Raw genomic sequence first — 21,940 nt, forward strand, 5'->3', positions numbered from 1 at the left:
CATAATAAGTTGCATGGACTCAACTTGTGTGCAATAATAGTGTTTTAACATTATTTAAATGACTACCTTATCTCTGTATCCAACACATCTAATTTTCTACCGAGCAGTAAATTTCAAACACAGATTCAACCACAAAAGACCAGGGAGGTTTTCCTATGGTTTGCAAAGAAGGGCACTTATTGGTAGATGGATATTTTTTAAAGCAGACATTGAATATCCCTTTGAGTATGGTGTAGTTATAAACATTACATTTTGGATGGTGTATCAATACAGCCAGTCACTACAAAGATAAGACACCCCAGTTTCCGGAGAGGAAGGAAACCGCTCAGGGATTTCACCATGAGGCCAACATTTTGGTTTAATGGCTGTGATAGGAGATAAAACATTGTAGTTACTCCACAATACTAACATAAATTACAAAGTGAAAAGAAGGAAACCTGTACAGAATAAAAAATATTCCAAAACATGCATCCTGTTTGCATTAAGGCGCAAAGTAATACTGCAAAGAAATGAACTTTTTGTCCTGAATACAAAGTGTTATGTTTGGAGCAAACACAAAACATCACTGAGTTACCACTCTTCATATTTTCAAGAATGGTGGTGGCTGCATCATGTTATGGGTATGCATGTTATCGGCAAGGACTAAGGCGTTTTTTAGGCTTAAAAGAAACGGAATAGAGCTAAGCACAGAGGAAAACCTAGTTCAGTCTGCTTTCCAACAGACATTGGGAGACAAATTCACCTTTCAGCAGGCCAATAACCTAAAACACAAGGCCAAATATACACTGGAATTGCTTACCAAGATGACATTGAATGTTCTTGTGGCCTAGTTACAGCTTCAACTTAAATTAGCTTGAAATCTATGGCAAGACTTGACTATGGCTGTCCAAAAATGGTAAATGGAGCTTGACTCATTAAAAACTTCTTTTTTTTAAAGAATAGTAGGTAAATATTGTACACTTCAGGCGTACAACGCTCTTTTGGACTTACCCAGAAAGACTCCCAGCTGTAATCGCTGACAAACGTGACATTCTAACATGTATTGACTCAGGGGGTTGAATAGTTATCTAATCAAGATATATTAGTGTTTTTTATTTTACTTTTATAAAAATAAACATTTTATTTTTCTCCCACTTTGTAACACAACACAATTTTGGAAAAGTAATGGGGTGTGAATACTTTCAGAAGGCACTGTAACTATATGTTTCTTAAATTTTCTTCTTGGTGGCTTTTCATTATCTGCCTGTTCATTATCTGGATAGACACTTGTGGTACTATATTTATTTCTCAACTTTCCTAATATTAAGCACATTGCTTATCTTTACAACAGGAGTATAGCCTACCTGGCTGGCATGAAAATGAACCACAAGAAAAGCATCCTCTATTCGCTATTTAAGTGCAGAGATGACATGTAATTTTCCCTCTGCCCCTGTTTCGAGACGGGTGCATGATAATGATCCATTCTAAATCAAAACAAATTTCACACATATATATTATTTAGTATATGTAAAGACAAGATTAAATCAAGAATAGTGTGATGGGTGACAATATTAGCCTATCACTTGTGAATTATATATTATCACTTGTGAATGATGCCCAGTTTAAGGAAAGCAATGTCTTTTTTTTGCGGCTTTTTCGAATCATAGTCGCACACTTCATGTAGCCTGTTTTGATAAGGTTTGTATCACAACTAAATAACTTCTTAAAATTACGCACATGAATCCGCTTTACATGGGGTGTAGAGCCTAACTACATATATAAGCAGCGCGTGACTTTCAAGTTTGTGGAAGATCATTTTCACCATAAAAATGCACCTTTATAATAAAAGCATTACATGCATGATTGCATTTGCGGTCACTTTAGATAAACTAATTGTAACATTCGCGCTTATAGCCTACTGCCGTGTGCGCATTGCTGCACTTATCATGTGAAGAAATAGCCTAATAGCTTATCAACATTTTAAGCTAAACGTTCTGATCTGTTGTGTCAGCCTCAGGCCGGCCAGCTGTGACCGGTCGACCCATGAGGCGGCGCACAATTGGCCCAGCTTCGTTGGAGTAAGGGGAGGTTTTGGCCGGCCGGGATTTCCTTGTCTAATCGCGACCTAGTGACTAGCGACCTAGTGACTTGTGGCTGGCCGGGTGCCTGCGAGCTGACTTTAGTAGCCAGCTGAAGGTGTTTACTCTGACACATTGGTGCGGCTGGCTGCTGGGTTAAGCGAGCAGTGTGTCAAGAAGCATTGCGGCTTGGCAGGGTTTTGTTTCGGTGGACGCATGGCTCTCGACATTCGCCTCTCCCGAGTCTGTTGGGGAGTTGCAGCGATGGGACAAGACTAACTACCAATTTGGATACCACAAAAGGGAGAGAAAAAAAAGGGTAAAGAAAAAATCCTTGTGTACTTTGGGGGATCGTAGATTGACATAGGTTAGTGCTTTTGCTGTTCGTTAGGCCGACTCACCTTGTTGGCTGATGAAAATGTTGACAGTTCTTCTAATATCTTCAATATGCACCTCGGAATTGGATAAGGACACGTGCAGTTGCGTCCCCGATGTGTCCGTCTTCACTTGTAGCCTGTGAGAGAGACCTGATCACCTGATGGAGAGCCTTGTGAGTGAGATGAGAGGTGCTTCGGAGCAGGCAGCACTCAGGGAGAAGGGCTCGAAAAGGCATGGATTTCTTTTTACGGTGCATTATGGCCACACAAAGGGGATGCCGCTGGGAAATTTGAGGCATTATCAAGTGCTTCTCAAAAAACATTGTCAGAGTCGCATCATGCAGCCTTGCAATGTATTAAAAATCAAAACATATAGCCCAACATTTGTAGAACAATTACAGTTATATTAATAACTAAATTAAGCATGTGGGAATACCCATTTCTTTGTTAACCTTTCAACACAGAATAGTCGCATGTGCGCACTCCCTCAAATCGTTTAGAGAAAATATCCTTTCTATTTTATTCAGCTCTGTTCATTTGTATTCTTTATACTATAAAATAATTTCATGGAATTCTAAGCAAATCTTGTCTGCTAAATATCATTTTATTTTACCTTTATTTAACTAAGCAAGTCGGTTAAGAACAAATTCTTATTTTCAATGACTGCCTAGGAACAGTGGATTAACTGCCTTGTTCAGGGGGAAAAACGACAGATTTTTTACCTTGTCAGCTCAGGGATTTGATCTAGCAACCTTCCGATTACTAGTCCAACGCTCTAACCACAAGGCTCCCTGCCGGCCCAAAATGAACTAGTGTAGCCCACAGCAATATGGCATAGCCAGATCAGGGCCTAACATAAGGACAACTCAGAGTATGCTATTCTTTTCTTCTGAAATAGACTACATTTTCTTCATATCATGTTTCTTTAGACCTGTCTAAAATAAATCATGGATTTATTGTGAAAGAGTACTCTTTATTACATGGATTTATTAGACTTTTTAAAATGTAGATGTTCCAAAGGTCTGCATCAGTGTCTTGTAGGCTATATGTGGAAGCCAGAAGATGCTAAGTGTGTTTAATTAACTGTCAGTTACCGTGAGACCGACAGTTATTTGCTTGACCACCACATCCCTGCTGGTGTGGACATTTGAATTGTTTTCCATCTTTTTTAGGACCATGTGACCACTGACCGTGAGATGAGCCTAGAATCCAAACGCAGAAAAGATGAAAATGGAACCAGTAAGTTAGCTCCCTGTACATAACAACCATAGATTAAAACTTAAATATGGATACGATCCATATTCATGCTGGGTTCTTCCTCTTCTTGCCCAGATTCCTCCAACAAACACAGCAAGAGCGCCAGTCCCTCCTCAGACTCCCCAGTCTCGGCTGACAAAGAGAAGACCAAGAGGTCCAAGTCCTCCAGCAAGGAAAAGGGAGAGTCTACTAAACCTGAGAGAAACTCTTCCGGGGGCAAGAAGGTACGTAGTACTGCCCTTGTCCTTGACCCTAGCAGATCACAACACAGTGCTCCCGGGGAGGAGCCGTAGTCTCTCATAGTTTGTTTTGTTTTTGTTGCTGCTCAGTCAAAGCGGTTAAGCTGGGATGGTTTTGGCCCACTGTTTTTGTTGCTGCTCAGTCAAAGCGGTTGAGCTGGGATGGTTTTGGCCCAGTGTTTTTGTTGCTGCTCAGTCAAAGCGGTTAAGCTGGGATGGTTTTGGCCCAGTGTTTTTGTTGCTGCTCAGTCAAAGCGGTTAAGCTGGGATGGTTTTGGCCCAGTGTTTTTGTGCAGCTTCTCTGGCCCTTTTAAATAAGTACAGAAACTGTGCTGCTGCTGCAGATGAATAATTGAACCAGCACCAACATCACATATGTGCATATAGGAACTATTGGCCAAATGTGCTGTATATACATAGTTTGTAGCCAACACATTGGTGCCCCGGTGTACTCTGTGCCACTGGTGGCAGTAGTGATGTTTTGATTGACACCTGTGTTTCCTGCCTGCTGTTAAAGGAGTCTAGGCATGACAAAGACAAACCTGACAAGAAGGAGAAGAGAGACAGCAGCGGCGGAAAGGAAGAGAAAAAACAATATCCTTAAATGTTTTGAGTAATGCTTTAGAACTGAAATGATGGAATTCATTTCTGGAGCCATAGTATTTGGTGTAATTATCATTGTATTACCTTGAGTACTGTATATATTTCAATTTCATTTATTCAAGGCAACGACCAGCACAAAATATTGTGTCTTTAAAGAAATGGCTATTATCTCACAGGGGCATGTTATTTACCCAACTACCTTGTGCTAGATTTCCTGTTGATCTTTGTAGTAGGTATCCAACAAGTGAAATGAAGGAGAAGGTTTTCCTTAATGGTGGTACTCATAAGTCCTCCGACAAGCACAGATAATGTGTTCTAGGTCAGTCAGCGAAGGTAAGTAGTAATGGAATACTACACTGAACAAAAATATAAATGCAACCATTTAAAGATTTTACTGAGTTACAGTTCATATGAGGAAATCAGTCAATTGAAATAAATTAATTTGCCCCTAATCTATGGATTTCACATCACTGGGACTACAGATATGCATCTGTTGGTCGCAGATACCTTAACAAAACAAAAAAAGTAGGGGTGTGGATCAGAAAACCAGTCAGTATCTGGTGTGACCACCATTTGCCTCACGTATTTGGACATCTCCTTCGCATAGAGTTGATCAGGCTGTTGATTGTGGCCTGTGGAATGTTGTCCCACTTGTCCCACTTCAATGGCTGTGTGAAATTGCTGGATATTGTCAGGAACTGGAACACGGTGTCATACACATCGATCCAGAGCATCCCAAACTTGCTCAATGGGTGACATGTCTGTTGAGTTTGCAGGTCATGGAAGAAATGGGACATTTTCAGCTTCCAAGAATTGTGTACAGATCCTTGCGACATGGGGCCTTGCATTATCATGCTGAAACATGAGGTGATGGCAGTGGATGAATGGCACAACAATGGGCCTCAGGAGCTCGTCACGGTATCTCTCTGCATTCAATCCGCTCGCCTACACGACGCTGTCTGCCAGGTACAGTTGAAACCGGGATTCATCTGTGAAGAGCTCACTTCTCCAGCGTGCCAGTGGCCATTTGAAGTTGAGCATTTGTCCACTGAAGTGGGTTACGACACCAAACTGCAGTCAGGTCAAGACCCTGGTTAGGACGAAGAGCACGCTGAGATGGTTTCTGACAGTTTGTGCAGAAATTCTTTGGTTGTGCAAACCCACAGTTTCATCAGTTGTCCAGGTGGCTGGTCTCGCTGATCCTGCAGATGAAGAAGCCTGATGTGGAGGTCCTGGGCTGGTGTGGTCTGCGGCTGTGAGGCCGGCTGGGCGTACTGCCAAATTCTCTAAAAGGACGTTATGGTAGGGAAATTAACATTAAATTCTCTGGCAACAGCTCTAGTGGACATTCCTGCAGCCAGCATGCCAATTGCACACTCCCTCAAACTTGAGTTATCTCTGGCATTGTGTTGTGTGACACAACCTTACATTTTAGTGTGGCCTTTTATTGTCCCCAGCACAAGGTGCACTTGTGTAATGATCATGCTGTTCAATCAGCTTCTTGATATGCCACACCTGTCAGTTCGGTGGATTATCTGGGCAAAGGAAAATACTCATTAACAGGGATGTAAACTAATTTGTGCACAAAAATTTGAGAGAAATAAGCTTTTTGTGTGTATGGAACATTTCTGGGATATTTTATTTCATCTCATGAAACATGGTACCAACAATTTACATGTTGCGTTTATATTTTTGTTCAGTATAATTGAGAAATTAATTTACATCATCCCAATTTAACATAATTACCTTTGACTTTCAAATGTTTGTGTGATTTGGTCAGTGTCTAAAACATATCTTATTTCTTCCTCTCCTTCCTTTCCCATCTGTGGGCTGCAGCAGACCTGGAGAAGCCGTGCTTTTAACCCAGACAGTCACCCTCCCTCATCCTGTACCACGTTGTTAACTAGTGCTCTATTTTCTCTGCCTTGTTCATTCTGAGAGGAGGCCGCATCTCAAATGTTACTCTCATTTCTGCCTGTGTTGTTTCCGTTGTAACTGCCCGCAAGACATGTTAGTTGTAGTGTTTGGAACTTGCAGATCTATTCTTCTATTTTTCATTTCAGTGTGTTTCAGTAACCAGGTATTTGTTTTATTTTTAACTTTTGAATATTGGCACAATGTGCTATTCAAATCACAAAATGATATTCTACCCAGAAAGACAACTGGTAACTGTATTAAACGCTCTCTTGAAATCAACAGGTCATACATTCCATAATCACAAACGCTTGATGAAAAAATGCACCTGTTTTATGTTGTCAGGTTCCTCCCCTACGGCTTGTTTTATTGGCATTAATAGACACTCTCCATATTTGCTTTTGCCTCATTTAGGGTTACATGTCTATTTATTTCTCCTTTTTAGCCAAGCAAGTCTTTAGGCAAAGATTAAGTGAAATGATACAAATGACCAGTTTGTATATTATGTGTACAATAATAAAGAAGGTAACATGTAAGTCATGTCATATCTGTTCTGTTTATTTTTTGATGTCCCCTTGCTATGTCCATTATGCGATTGTGTGTTATCAGGTTTTTAAATCATTTGTAAAATGACAGTTACTCCTTGAAGCAAATATAATTGTAAAAATGTCAAAGCTTTGTACTCCAAATACAAATGTTTCAGAAACAACTTTTTGGAGTTTTTATCTGCTGTACTCGACAAGTGTATGCTTTTTTTTAACTAATAAATGATAGTTTTCCTAGTGAGCCATTCGTGTCTGGTGTTCTTTTCTTTAATGGGGTTATGTGCCATTTCACATCCCTTCTTACAGTTAAGCTGACGTAACAGAATGTTCAGTAGGTCAGCTGCTGATATAATACAGTTATAAAATCAAGTATTTACTCCAAAGTATTGCCTTCTACATTGACACAACTCTAGACTTCCTCTAAGTTAGAAAGTGTCAAGTTCCCACACTGAAATTGTCCACAGAGAAAAATCTAAACCTTGTACAAAGAGAAATCTCCAGTGTTCAGCAGAGCTATACAGCCTGATAGGGAATGCTGCTACCGTTTATTTTCTGATATGTACAGAAAGCTCTTAAATACATTACAAATGTATTAGTCTGGTGTTCAGACAAGGCTTCCAGTCTTGTTGATACTTTACAGTGGAAAGCATTCTCTTATTCCTCTTTCCCTCAGTGTTTTAGCTTGGTTGTAAATCATACATGAGTTATTTGGCTTTACATTATTTATCACACAAAAGCCCCAGACCAACTTCTGTCCAGTCTGGCAATCTTGCTATTTTATACCTGGCTGGCAAGGCACTCTGCTGCTATTCCTCTATACTGGAAATACCCCTTTCTCACTGGAAATATCCTTTGCAATATAGTGCATTGTCATGAAATAATTGCTCACATATACCATTTGACTGTACTTCAGGGCAATCCATATGGATTCTCCATATTGCGTTATTCTCTGCTCGTTTCAAGATAATGCTTGGAGGCTGGCAAGTTGGCTGGATAAATGGCTGGTTAATATTTCCTGGATTCTTCCTGTGTGATATGTGGCGCAGTATGATTGCTGGCGATATGAGGATGATAAAATATATTGTTCCTGTATGACAAAGAATACCATTCAACATCTTAAGAATATTCCAAAATAACCCATTTTTAAATCCGTTTTTATTTACAAAAATGTAATAAAATTCTTTGTACAGAACCTCACTAACAAGGTTCAGTATGTCCAGACATGCAGTTCTTGTTATCACTATGTAGCTTGGCAGTTTTCTCATTGCTGAGATGCAGTTACAAATAAAAGAACCGAACGGATCAAATGAGTTCTAAAGTTGAGATTGTTAACTTCCTAGGGTCTGCTTTAGGTTGCAGTTTGGTCAAGTGATCACCTCTTCCACATGCGTTTTACTTGGGTAAAAATGATGAGAAGCCTTCATTTAATAAAATCAAACTAAACAAATATACTTTTCTTCACATTTATGGTCCTCCGTGGTTCATAAAGAATTCTCATATCATCAGTTTTGTCTTGGGTGTGTCTTCAAAGTGTAGTGGATCACAGTTTTGGCAGAAACATTCAAACAGAAATACTCGTTGTATTCTTCTGATCTCTCTCTCCACTCTCATTGCTCATCATTCACTACATAATCTCAACAGAAAACAAACGGGTACAAAGAAAGTTATGTAAATCACAACCAGATAGATACAGTGTGCTGTTATTTACCCAGCATGTTCATATAATAGAGAGCTCCCTCTTTAAAGATATCATTGGATTGCATTGCAATAATACTTACATTTATGAAGCTTTTTCCATTTTAATGTGTAAGAAATGTAGCAGATTTTTGAGGAGGAGGAGTACTTAAACCTTTTATATATTGTCAAAAGGGGTGTACTGTTTATAACCAAACACCTATTATGCTTGGTAGTCCTATACTGTAAATATCCAAGTGTTCTCTACAACTGTTTGTTCTCTGTTCAATAAAAAAAAACAATTACAGTAAGACACCATATGTGTTTTAAAACTGATCACATCTTCATAAAATCTGTTTTCAATTGAACATTTTTGGCAGTAGTGACAGGTGTGACCCAAGTTAAATATTGCATTTTTTTTAACCAGTCATGTTATGCTGCTGCCATGATAAAATGTCAGTTTGTCCATCAGGCTCTGAGAAAATTGACAGCACCTAAGACATTTTGAATAATTAATGGTTTCAAATTATGCACATTTTTTTAATACAGAACGAGGGTACAATATTGTCATTTTCTATTGATCCTATCCTATTGATTGAAGTTTATCTTAGATTATTATATGACATTGAACATAATTGTATAGTAAAATAGGCAGTTGACTAGTACGTTAAATAAAACAAACAAAAAAATGGTCAATGTTTTACCACTAAAATATGCCTGTAAAGGATTGAAATGACTTAAAATGTTCTCTGGGATAAGTTTCTTAATGGCAAGTAATGGCCTTCTTTTTTGTCAAAATAATTAAACAAAAACTAACCCACGTATATAGATTACAAAAGTATCAATGTTTTCTTTCTTTCCTCCCCTATATTATTTTTTGATTCTGTATTTTCAAGTGAACCAAAATGGAGTTGCATTGTTGTGACGCTGAATGCTCCGTAAGGCACTAAGAGAGGCAGGTCCCATATTTCAAGAAACAAGTCCTATTGTGTCACTGTCGTTGATTATCGTGCCAGGTTTGGCATCCCAAGATGGGCCTTTGTTGACTGTGGGTTTGGGCCTAAGCTGATGACCATGTCTGTCGCCTCCAGGGTGCCAGCCATTGCGGGTTGTATTCCTCCAGAGTGACTGTACCTTCCTGCAGAGACACCAGTGGAAGGGACAGACTTCAGATCTGTAAAACCGGAATGGGATTTCAACAGGGTTTATTTTGTGACACCATAAAAGGTTATATTTTTCAGTAATAGGGGAACCGAAATAAACATTTGGGTATTTGGGGCCCTTGAAGGCTAGATTTCAACAGCATTCAAAATGTGTATTTTGTAGCCTATACTCAACATAAAAATATTATAGAAGTACTATACAATACATGCATTGTCCATGTTGAAAACATCAGTTTATAACATTGTATTGAAATGGCACCCAGTTACAGGGTGACTGACATTCAGACACACTGCCCAACTGGGACAAAATGTTGGAGACACATACCCCCTAGATTTTAACACTCTCTGTTCCATACACATTATAGCCTTCTCGGTACGTGGCAAAATTCTGGGTGTTCGCCGGAGGAGCTGGTTTAAAGTTTTGGGCATTCTTAGCCAGTTTCAGTCTTTTAGTTTCTGCCCGTGACTTATAACAGAACTCTATCAAAGCCACGGTCATAGCCAGCCCTAGCCCTCCAACCAGAATATAGAAGACTCCCGCCACATTGCTCAGGCTTAGAGCACTTGTCTTGTCCTGGGGAAGGTAAAGAACAATGTTAAGAATTTTTTACAGACATTTTGGTTGTGACCTGATCTAACAAGACAGGCAAAATCTCCCAAAGAGGCTTCTGACTCAAATCCAGCTCTAATGTAAACGGCACCCCCGCTATTAGTCTGTGTTTACACAGGTAGCCCAATTCTGATCGTTTAACTAATTGGCCTTTCGAACAATCAGATCAAAGCTGAAAAAGAGCTGATGTGAAAATCTCTGGTGTGATTGGTCAAAAAAATATAAGAATGGGGCTGCCTGTGTAAACACAGCCTAGTGATCTAATGGATTACCCTAACAACTCTGTATGGTTCTATCAACTGTGTAGGCAGTGAATCCCATGGAGACATGCCTACTGTGGGGTAGTACTGAGATAAACGGCAGAGGCTGACCTGCTGAATGACTTCCCTACAACAGTGGAAAGCTGGGAGCAACTTGGGACTGTCTGGTAGGTCAGTCAACCCTCAACAATATAAGGAGAGGTGGTTCAACTCTGCAGGTAGTTTATAACATTAGCTGGATTGGTGAATGTCGAGAAAAAGGTTCCTTATACCCTACTCTGTAGCTCATTTACGAGGCCACCCTAAAGGAAGGTGGTCAATGTCGTACAGGTCGAAAAACTGTTGATAGGCCCTGACTTCACTATGATACTGTAGTTTTTCAAACGTACCATTATCTGACTGTATCTGACAATTTCAATCAAAGTGGCAAGCTTTAGGTATTGTGAATTGAACCATTTTTCTGCTACTAACATCCAAACTTAGATATTGAAATTCATTTATAAGAGTTTTACCATCTGCATTTGAACCCTATTAGTGTGTCCTTTAAAGTGTGTTTTGTAGACTATCGTAGGGAGCCCTGATGTTGGCTACAGGGCATGTGTGTCCTTTAAAGTGTGTTTTGTAGACTATCGTAGGGGAGCCCTGATGTTGGCTACAGGGCATGTGTGTCCTTTAAAGTGTGTTTTGTAGACTATCGTAGGGAGCCCTGATGTTGGCTACAGGGCATGTGTGTCCTTTAAAGTGTGTTTTGTAGACTATCGTAGGGGAGCCCTGATGTTGGCTACAGGGCATGTGTGTCCTTTAAAGTGTGTTTTGTAGACTATCGTAGGGGAGCCCTGATGTTGGCTACAGGGCATGTGTGTCCTGTCCGATGACTATCTCAGAGGGTTAAATAACTGGTTTATATTAGATGAAGTGTGCAAACAAAATCTCCTTATTGTGACATTCCACAGTTCAAACATGACCTTCAGATTCCATCTGACCACTGGATGACCATCTGGAGTTTGAAAGTTAGTTTGTAGTTTGTCAGAGTAAGGAAGCTTGAAGTCAAGCTGCATAATGTTAATCGATTCAATATACTCAATTAGCACGCGAATAAGTAAGGACACTAATAAACAATGTTTCAATAAAAGTTTGGTTAACAAAACTGCAGCATAATGGTTACAATTCAACGGTTGTCATTTGTCTATGGTAAGTATGAATACACATGTAATCTTACATTTTTCCAAGGCATGCTGCACCTTTTCAACTACCAATACATACTGTATGTCTAAACTATGTGATGAGATCTTAGGAATAATCATTATCATTATTATAATAGTAATGTAAACACCAATAATGTCGACAGTATTGTGGATAATGAAGTATGTGTCAGGCAAACTGTGGGATGGATATTGTTTAGACTGTTTTCACTTGCATTCTATGAAAAGGAAAACAAAAATAAATAAAAATTGAAGAAAAAAATATGTGGTTTTGAAAATGTATGGTGTTTACGTATTTGCATATGAACAGTTAGGTCAAAATGCAGTATAAAAAGACCTGCAGCGACTGACCTTACTTCCAGAGTCCTTGGTTCCACATTCACCCTTATCGTACCACCATTTGTTTTTCAGCTTGTCTAAGATGCCTTGTTCACTGAGTTTCAATACGGCAAGGTTTACAGGAGTTCTTCACGTGGGAAATAACATAAATAACATTATATTATGTTATTTTATGTTATTCAAGCTTTAAACTACTTCATACTTTACAAAGTGATAGAGCAGGGTCCTGGCCAAGACAACACAGAGAGCAGGCAAAACCACCTGTCACCTTTCATACACCAGGACTAACCCCTACCGTGCCGGACCCTACCTGTATCGCTTTGAGTAATCGGCACACACTGTTCAAAAAAGTAGAAAAGATTGGATCGAGCAGAATGAGTAGCTGCTGTAATATAGCTCTATACATACATAAAATAAGAGGTGCAATTGTTATGGGCACATGTAGCTTTTTGACCAAGGGTTTAGCAAGGTGGATCTAACAGGAACCCTTTCCTGACTAACAGGCAAACAAAAACCAGCAGTCTGAATTTATTCTAACTGAGGGCAGCCAATCCCTCACAAAATACAGCCCCCCACTGCATATGCATCCTGCTCAGAATAGGCTTACGTAGGCCTATACTGTGCAGATAAAATCAATCACATGTGACGTTGAGAGCTACAAGAGAGCGGTAGATGCCAAAATAGGTGCCAATATATTGATTCTATGTAGCTCTGTGGCTGCATGGTTAGTGTTATATAGCTAGGTTTTCAACTTCTACCTGCAATGAGATCAATGAGATCTGCAGGTAGATTTGACTGAGAAATAAAAGAGCCAAACAGTTTCTAATGAGTCCTCAAGTAGGGCGTTATGTTTGTAAGACATTATGCATTCTACATGACTGCTAGATTTCTGTGTTTATTTTCTTTCTGAAAAATGATCTGGGTTTGTAATTTAACTTCATTAAATATATTGTATTCACCACTGTTGTCTGCTTAATGCATAATATTGAATATTTACATAAAAGAGGAGTGTAGAGAATGTGAGGTTATTTGATCTTATCTGGCTATATGGCTTATTTTCACAGCAATTCAGACAAAAAAATACTTTGGCAACATTTATGGTTTGCAACTAGTCTCAGAAAATAACTATGTTATTAAGGATGAGGTTAGTTACAGCAGCTTCGGACAATAAGTACTGTTTCCTGCTCGTACTGAGCTGTTGCTATGGACATGCAAGTCACATCTGTCAAGGTTCCAGTATTGGCATCAGTATGGAGAATAGCAGCTACACTATGGGCGTAACATCAGGACAAACTGGGTGTGCTGACTTCTGTTTCCCTACCAAGTCCCCAAGCAGGAAGACTCCCTGGCAATGGCATGGCTATTTGATCTGGAACTCATTTTGTAGAGTATAGCAACGACAGAAACAGGGAATAACAGTGTTATAACAGTGCCATAACATAACAGTGTTATTAATGTATGATGTAGTTATGGAGCCAAAGATGAAAACAGGCGATGATTTAGTTCCCTCTTGCATGACACGTATCCAGGGCTGGCAGGGGGGGCGTCCTATGAGGGCATGCAGGCACAGGAAGTGACCCACAACAGGAATGACAGCAAGTGAGAGGCCAACTGACTGAGAGCTGACTGGCTAACAGCGAGCTAGAGGACTGTACTATCCTAGCTAACGCGTCACAGAGGGTCTGTCTGTCTGTCCAGTAGTGGCTGACACAATAATGACACATGCTGATGTGCGTGCTGTACTGAGCATGCCTCTCAGATGGCTATCACCTTGTGCCTGTGATTTCTGCTGGCTGCTAGGTAGACATGCTGGGGCCCATCCAGTCTTGATCCAGTCCAACAACAAGGAGGAGCAAAGTAAAAAAAGCAATGTTCAGTTCTTTTTTGAGAGTATCAGTGTCTGTGGTGGGGGAGGTCTATGGACTATGTCACCGTTACCACCAAGTATGATTCAGGAGTGCTTATCATATGTGTGGTTTATGATATGTTGAGGTGACAAAACAAGAACTGGAAAACAATGCAAACAGAACACTCCCAAAACATACACAAAGACAAAAACATAAAATTAAAATACACAGTATGAACAGTTCATGCAAAATATCAAATTAAAATACACAGTATGAACAGTTCATGCAAAATATCAAATCACATCAAAACAAAACATGAGGACAAAAGATGCACAACTGAGAAAATATGACACACAGAAGAAACATGATTTACCCATGGAGGTGTAAATTATGTCTTTACACCGCCTGATTCTCATACATCCAAATATATTTATCACAAATAGTTACTAGTTCCAGTTCTTAACCTGCTGTATGGAATTTCCTTGAGTATACGATTGAAGTCGGAAAGTTACATACACCTTATCCAAATACATTTAAACTCAGTTTATCACAATTCCTGACATTTAATCCTAGTAAACATTCCCTGTCTTAGGCCAGTTAGGATCACCACTTTATTTTAAGAATGTGAAATATCAGAATAATAGTAGAGAGAAGGATTTATTTCAGCTTTTATTTCTTTCATCACATTCCCAGTGGGTCAGAAGTGTACATACAAATCATCAGTATTTGGTAGCAATGCCTTTAAATTGTTTATCTTGGGTCAAATGTTTCGGGTAGCCTTCCACAAGCTTCCCACAATATGTTGGGTGAATTTTGGCCCATTCCTCCTGACAGAGCTGGTGTAACTGAGTCAGGTTTGTAGGCCTCCTTGCTCGCACATGCGTTTTCAGTTCTGCCCACAAATGTTCTATGGGATTGAGGTCAGGGCTTTGTGATGGCCACTCAAATATCTTGACTTTGTTGTTCTTAAGCCATTTGGCCACAACTTTGGAAGTATGCTTGGGGTCATTGTTCATTTGGAAGACCCATTTGCGACCAAGCATCAAGCTTCCTGATGTCTTGAGATGTTGCTTCAATATATCCACATAATTTTCCCACCTCATGATGCCATCTATTTTGTGAAGTGCACCAGTCCCTCCTGCAGCAAAGCACAACCACAACATGATGCTGCCACCCCCGTGCTTCACGGTTGGGATGGTATTCTTCGGCTTGCAAGCCTCCCCCTTTTTCCTCCAAAAAATAACAATGGTCATTATGGCCAAACAGTTCTATTTTTGTTTCATCAGATCAGAGGACATTTCCCCCAAAAGTACGATCTTTGTCCCCATGTTCAGTTGCAAACCGTAGTCTGGCTTTTTTTAATGGCGGTTTTGGAGCAGTGGCTTCTTCCTTGCTGAGCGGCCTTTCAGGTTATGTCGATATAGGACTCGTTTTACTGTGGATAAAGATACTTTTGTACCTGTTTCCTCCAGCATCTTCACAAGGTCCTTTGCTGTTGTTCTGGGATTGATTTGCACTTTTCACACCAAAGTAGGTTCATCTCTAGGAGACAGAACGCGTCTCCTTCCTGAGCGGTATGACGGCTGCGTGGTCCCATGGTGTTTATACTTGCGTACTATTGTTTGTACAGATGAATGTGGTACGTTCAGGCGTTTGGAAATTGCTCCCAATGATGAACCAGACTTGTGGAGGTCTACAATTGTTTTTCTGAGGTTTTGGCTGATTTATTTTGATTTTCCCATGATGTCAAGCAAAGAAGCCCTGGGTTTGACGGTAGGCCTTGAAATACATCCACAGGTACACCTCCAACTGACTCAAATGATGTCAATTAGCCTATCAGAAGCTTCTAAAGCCATGACATCATTTTCTGGAATTTTCCAAGCTGTTTAAAGGCACAGTCAACTTAGTGTATGTAAACTTCTGACTCACTGGAATTGGATACAGAGAAATAATATGTCTGTTAACAATTATTGGAAAAATGAGTTGTGTCATGCACAAAGTAGATGTCCTAACCGACTTGCCAAAACTATAGTTTGTTAACAAGTTAGTGTAGTGGTTGAAAAACAAGTTTTAATGACTCCAACCTAAGTGTATGTAAACTTCCGACTTCAACTGTATGTATGTGCTAAATATGAGGAAAATGTAGCCTACTTTCATTTGTGAGCTAATTCCCCTTGGTATTTGTAGTATAATTTGCCAAAGTCAGATTGAGTTATATTTATAGTGTTTTTAGAAGCTGTGTGTCTAGAATATATTGGGTTTTCCTCTCTCAGTGGTTATTACATACAATATATTTGAAGCACATTGTTAAAGTACCAACACATGCATTTTTAGGAATAAAATAATAAACCAGAAATGTAGCAGGTGTGATATAACATGGCTACCCTCTCTCTACCAAGGATTCAAGGCAGATTGCTTGCAGGACGAGGCAGCTGCTTTGTGTTGCTCTGCTGATAGTATTCATGTCCTGCTTACGCTCAGGAATGAATAACTAGAGTCAACAACATCAAAGTCAGTCTGCCTGGTCTTCTACAATGTGTCAAGTGTACTATGGTCAAGATGCAAGCAGAAGAGTAGAGACAGAGACGGATCCACAGTCGGGCTGTCGCTGTGCCCTCGTGTTCTGAAACCCAAGATCAGGTCAAATTTTCCACCCTCTTGCAGCGTTTCATTGGTCGGGGCAGGGCCGGCCATGGGTAGGTAGACTTTGACTGGTCTTGGAGACTAAGACCAACCAAAGGAATCTGTCAGGGTGACAAGCTAACACTGGTTTACAGTGATGTTATTGGTATCAGACAAAAGTTTGGAACATTTTGTGTCACTTTGTCATTAGAATTCTCACGTTTGCCTGCAATGCTTAGTCCTCTCAAGACTACGCTGTTCGCCTCGCCTGTCCTAGCACCCAAGGTTGAGGCAGTTTGGAGAGTGCTACAGTACACCTCAGTGCTAGGGTTCATGGACACTGCCATGTTATTCTCTTAGTCAATACTTAACTCAACATAAATGACAAATTATTCATCCACTTTCAGTGAAACAGAGCATTATAAATCCACCATGTTTGCCCTGTGGACATAAAAAGCAGAGGAAATGTACAATCACCCCTTCTATACATTCTGCCTTTCACAACCACAGGGCAAAGACCTAAACTAAAAAGCCTCTGGAGAAATTCAAGAAATATCTCACTAAACAGCCCTGCTGTAGAACAGAACACTAACTTCCCAAAAGAGGTCTCACATGCTATCTTACCACAGTGGATGTACTTAACTACCATCATGAATAATAATCAGCTTCAACTCCTCCTCTCTTCTTCTGTATGTACAGTAAACAAATACCTCGTCTTTTTCTCAGAAATATCTTAATTGTTACTGGTCTTTTTCCTCCATTAGCCAAGTAAAGGGTTCCCAGTTTGATCTCAGTTGCACAATAAAATAGAAAATGCCACACAGTTTTCTGTTACAAGGCCATAGTGGGCTGTGGTTGGGGCCTATAGGTTACAGTAGTGATATAACAGCCTTGCCGATTACTCTATTCTACGATACCCGATGTTGGTGACATTGAGGCTGACCTTGGAGTCACCTCCCCCGCTGCCGCACTCTCCCTTGTCGTACCACCATTTGTTTTTCAATTTGTCCAAGAGGCCTTGCTCATTCAGTTTTAACACTGCCAGGTTAACAGCATTTCTTGAAACGATAAAACATAACTTGTAAGAAAATGAACAGGTCCGTGAGAAATCTAATACTATAATATTAGTCAATTGTAATAATAGTAATAATATCAAATGATTCATAAGGGGGAGCACGAAAAGGACAAATCGGTAAAGAATTGCACCGGTGTGGAGAGGTAAGAAGCGTTTTACAGCAAAGAAATGGTTCAATATTAGAGAGGTGGTATGGAGGGTTACATTGCTCAGAACTGAAGTGTGCGGGATGGGGACACTTTGTCATAGAGAATAGAAGAATAACGACAACATACAGCATGCACGTTAACATTCATCACAAGTGACAATGCAGCTTTTAGCAAGTTAAGTGAAAGAAACACATTGAACTGTTAAATTAGAAGCAATGCAGAACTGCCAGAGAGGGACACCAAGGAGAACAGAGGGACACCAAGGAGAACAGAGGGACACCAAGGAGAACAGAGGGGACACCAAGGAGAACAGAGGGACACCAAGGAGAACAGAGGGACACCAAGGAGAACAGAGGGGACACCAAGGAGAACAGAGGGGGAGAACAGAGGGACACCAAGGAGAACAGAGGGGACACCAAGGAGAACAGAGGGGACACCAAGGAGAACAGAGGGGACACCAAGGAGAACAGAGGGGACACCAAGGAGAACAGAGGGGACACCAAGGAGAACAGAGGGGACACCAAGGAGAACAGAGGGACACCAAGGAGAACAGAGGGACACCAAGGAGAACAGAGGGACACCAAGGAGAACAGAGGGACACCAAGGAGAACAGAGGGACACCAAGGAGAACAGAGGGGACACCAAGGAGAACAGAGGGACACCAAGGAGAACAGAGGGGACACCAAGGAGAACAGAGGGGACACCAAGGAGAACAGAGGGACACAAGGAGAACAGAGGGGACACCAAGGAGAACAGAGGGACACCAAGGAGAACAGAGGACACCAAGGAGAACAGAGGGACACCAAGGAGAACAGAGGGGACACCAAGGAGAACAGAGGGACACCAAGGAGAACAGAGGGGACACCAAGGAGAACAGAGGGGGACACCAAGGAGAACAGAGGGGACACCAAGGAGAACAGAGGGACACCAAGGAGAACAGAGGGACACCAAGGAGAACAGAGGGGACACCAAGGAGAACAGAGGGGACACCAAGGAGAACAGAGGGACACCAAGGAGAACAGAGGGGACACCAAGGAGAACAGAGGGGACACCAAGGAGAACAGAGGGGACACCAAGGAGAACAGAGGGACACCAAGGAGAACAGAGGGACACCAAGGAGAACAGAGGGACACCAAGGAGAACAGAGGGACACCAAGGAGAACAGAGGGACACCAAGGAGAACAGAGGGGACACCAAGGAGAACAGAGGGGACACCAAGGAGAACAGAGGAGGACACCAAGGAGAACAGAGGGGACACCAAGGAGAACAGAGGGACACCAAGGAGAACAGAGGGGACACCAAGGAGAACAGAGGGACACCAAGGAGAACAGAGAACAGAGAACAGGGACACCAAGGAGAACAGAGAACAGAGGGGACAGAGGGACACCAAGGAGAACAGAGGGGACACCAAGGAGAACAGAGGGACACCAAGGAGAACAGAGGGGACACCAAGGAGAACAGAGGGGACACCAAGGAGAACAGAGGGACACCAAGGAGAACAGAGGGACACCAAGGAGAACAGAGGGACACCAAGGAGAACAGAGGGGACACCAAGGAGAACAGAGGGGACACCAAGGAGAACAGAGGGGACACCAAGGAGAACAGAGGGACACCAAGGAGAACAGAGGAGGGACACCAAGGAGAACAGAGGGACACCAAGGAGAACAGAGGGGACACCAAGGAGAACAGAGGGACACCAAGGAGAACAGAGGGGACACCAAGGAGAACAGAGGGACACCAAGGAGAACAGAGGGACACCAAGGAGAACAGAGGGACACCAAGGAGAACAGAGGGACACCAAGGAGAACAGAGGGACACCAAGGAGAACAGAGGGACACCAAGGAGAACAGAGGGACACCAAGGAGAACAGAGGGACACCAAGGAGAACAGAGGGACACCAAGGAGAACAGAGGGACACCAAGGAGAACAGAGGGACACCAAGGAGAACAGAGGGACACCAAGGAGAACAGAGGGGACACCAAGGAGAACAGAGGGGACACCAAGGAGAACAGAGGGACACCAAGGAGAACAGAGGGGACACCAAGGAGAACAGAGGGGACACCAAGGAGAACAGAGGGACACCAAGGAGAACAGAGGGACACCAAGGAGAACAGAGGGACACCAAGGAGAACAGAGGGGGAGAACAGAGGGACACAAGGAGAACAGAGGGGACACCAAGGAGAACAGAGGGGACACCAAGGAGAACAGAGGGGACACCAAGGAGAACAGAGGGGACACCAAGGAGAACAGAGGGGGAGAACAGAGGGACACCAAGGAGAACAGAGGGACACCAAGGAGAACAGAGGGACACCAAGGAGAACAGAGGGACACCAAGGAGAACAGAGGGGACACCAAGGAGAACAGAGGGGACACACAAGGAGAACAGAGGGACACCAAGGAGAACAGAGGGACACCAAGGAGAACAGGGGACACCAAGGAGAACAGAGGGACACCAAGGAGAACAGAGGGACACCACAGAGGGGACACCAAGGAGAACAGAGGGACACCAAGGAGAACAGAGGGACACCAAGGAGAACAGAGGGACACCAAGGAGAACAGAGGGGATACCAAGGAGAACAGAGGGACACCAAGGAGAACAGAGGGGACACCAAGGAGAACAGAGGACACCAAGGAGAACAGAGGGACACCAAGGAGAACAGAGGGACACCAAGGAGAACAGAGAACAGAGGGACACCAAGGAGAACAGAGGGACACCAAGGAGAACAGAGGGACACCAAGGAGAACAGAGGGACACCAAGGAGAACAGAGGGGACACCAAGGAGAACAGAGGGAGGAAAGATTGAGGGGAAGAGAAAAACAAACAACAGAGGTGGTTGGGGGGCACGTCAACATACAAATGAATTTAGTAAATATGTCCAAGAGTAATATATAAGAGTACTTTCCCTTTAAAGAGAAAGAAAAAGAGCAACACAGAGAGAAACAAACCATACAGATAGAGAGAACATGATCGAAACGGCTTTACGTCTAGACGTGAGTTAAAGAAACACATACAGATGTAGGATCTTAATTTGATCAGTTTCGTCGCAGGAGAAAAATAATCCTGCAGCAGAAGGATTTGAATATCTGAAGAAATATTTAGAATCGCCGCCAGGGTGCAACTGGAAGAGGTGTTTGTATACAACGCAGTACCACACCTACGTGGTACCTTATGTAGGTTACGCACAGGCTCCGTTTTATGTGGATTAAAATACATTTCTGTATTTGTAGGGGGTAGATGTATTGAAAATCCTTTTTTTTGTGCTTGTTAGAGCATTGTGACCTGCCATAGTGCAGTGGTCTAAGTAACTCGCTCCGCCTGCAAGCTTTGTGAGTTCTCACCCAATGCTGGGTGATCTAGTGACCAGCCTGAGCCTACAGTAGGCCACATTTGCACATCAGAGAAAAGTGTCTCAGCTCACCAAAATCGACTTTGGATAGGCTCAAATAAATAAACATCTTGACAGCTTTATAACATGAAATATTAAGCAATATTACACAATACAGTATTTTAATCCACACCAAAGACCATAACTAAATTGACTAAATATACATAGTTCTACTATAAAACATGGATGAGCATCCACACTGGAGGAAAGTTTATCACTCTACAGTCAATCATCTGTAAAATCAACTGATCAGCTCAAATCAGCTCATTAACTCAGCCAGGGAAACACAAACAGTAGGCTAGCCTATTATCGGTTTTCATATCTTCCATTATGTGACAATGGATAGGCTAGTGGGTAGCCTATAGAATGTAGCCTATTGGAATAGAATAAAATAACAAGGGGGCTATTGCAACCATCGAAGGCACTAGACTAGGATGTACCAGTGACGGGGATCATTCAACGCTGGTCCGACCAATCGGAAGCCACTCTTCAAGATTGTTTTGATCACGCGGACTGGAATATGTTCCGGTCAGCCTCAGAGAACACCATCGACCTATACGCTGACTTGGTGAGTGCATTTCTAAAGAAGTGCATTGGAGATGTTGTACCTACTGTGACCAG

The 21,940-nt window shown here is 41.8% G+C and overlaps 2 protein-coding genes across 12 annotated transcripts in view; one reads left to right on the forward strand and one right to left on the reverse strand.

The window, feature by feature from the left end:
* LOC112228663 (THO complex subunit 2) overlaps positions 1 to 7,233 on the forward strand; it is a 64,287-nt gene extending 57,054 nt beyond the window's left edge. The window contains exons 35-39 of one of the 4 annotated variants that reach the window (XM_042309738.1): positions 3,607 to 3,673; positions 3,767 to 3,915; positions 4,448 to 4,524; positions 4,815 to 4,866; positions 6,370 to 7,233. In XM_042309738.1, coding sequence (XP_042165672.1) covers positions 3,607 to 3,673; positions 3,767 to 3,915; positions 4,448 to 4,524; positions 4,815 to 4,842 — 321 coding nt within the window. In that variant the 3' untranslated portion in view covers positions 4,843 to 4,866; positions 6,370 to 7,233. The remainder of the gene's footprint in view (positions 1 to 3,606; positions 3,674 to 3,766; positions 3,916 to 4,447; positions 4,525 to 4,814; positions 4,867 to 6,369) is intronic. The other 3 variants (XM_042309739.1, XM_042309740.1, XM_042309741.1) reach the window with 3 other exon arrangements.
* Positions 7,234 to 8,113: 880 nt separating this feature from the next.
* Positions 8,114 to 21,940, reverse strand: part of LOC112228661 (glutamate receptor 3) — a 105,173-nt gene continuing 91,346 nt past the window's right edge. For 2 of the 8 annotated variants that reach the window (XM_042309746.1, XM_024394175.2), the window contains exons 14-16: positions 12,253 to 12,367; positions 10,155 to 10,403; positions 8,114 to 9,840 (exon numbers count right to left, since the gene is read on the reverse strand). In XM_042309746.1, the coding sequence (XP_042165680.1) occupies positions 10,158 to 10,403; positions 12,253 to 12,367 (361 nt within the window). In that variant the 3' untranslated portion in view covers positions 8,114 to 9,840; positions 10,155 to 10,157. Of the gene's footprint in view, positions 9,841 to 10,154; positions 10,404 to 12,252; positions 12,368 to 17,652; positions 17,768 to 21,940 lie in introns of those variants that run through there. The other 6 variants (XM_042309747.1, XM_024394176.2, XM_042309748.1 and 3 more) reach the window with 4 other exon arrangements.

The sequence above is a fragment of the Oncorhynchus tshawytscha genome, linkage group LG30 (genome assembly GCF_018296145.1).
Source record: "Oncorhynchus tshawytscha isolate Ot180627B linkage group LG30, Otsh_v2.0, whole genome shotgun sequence".
NCBI classification, from domain to species: Eukaryota; Metazoa; Chordata; class Actinopteri; order Salmoniformes; family Salmonidae; genus Oncorhynchus; species Oncorhynchus tshawytscha.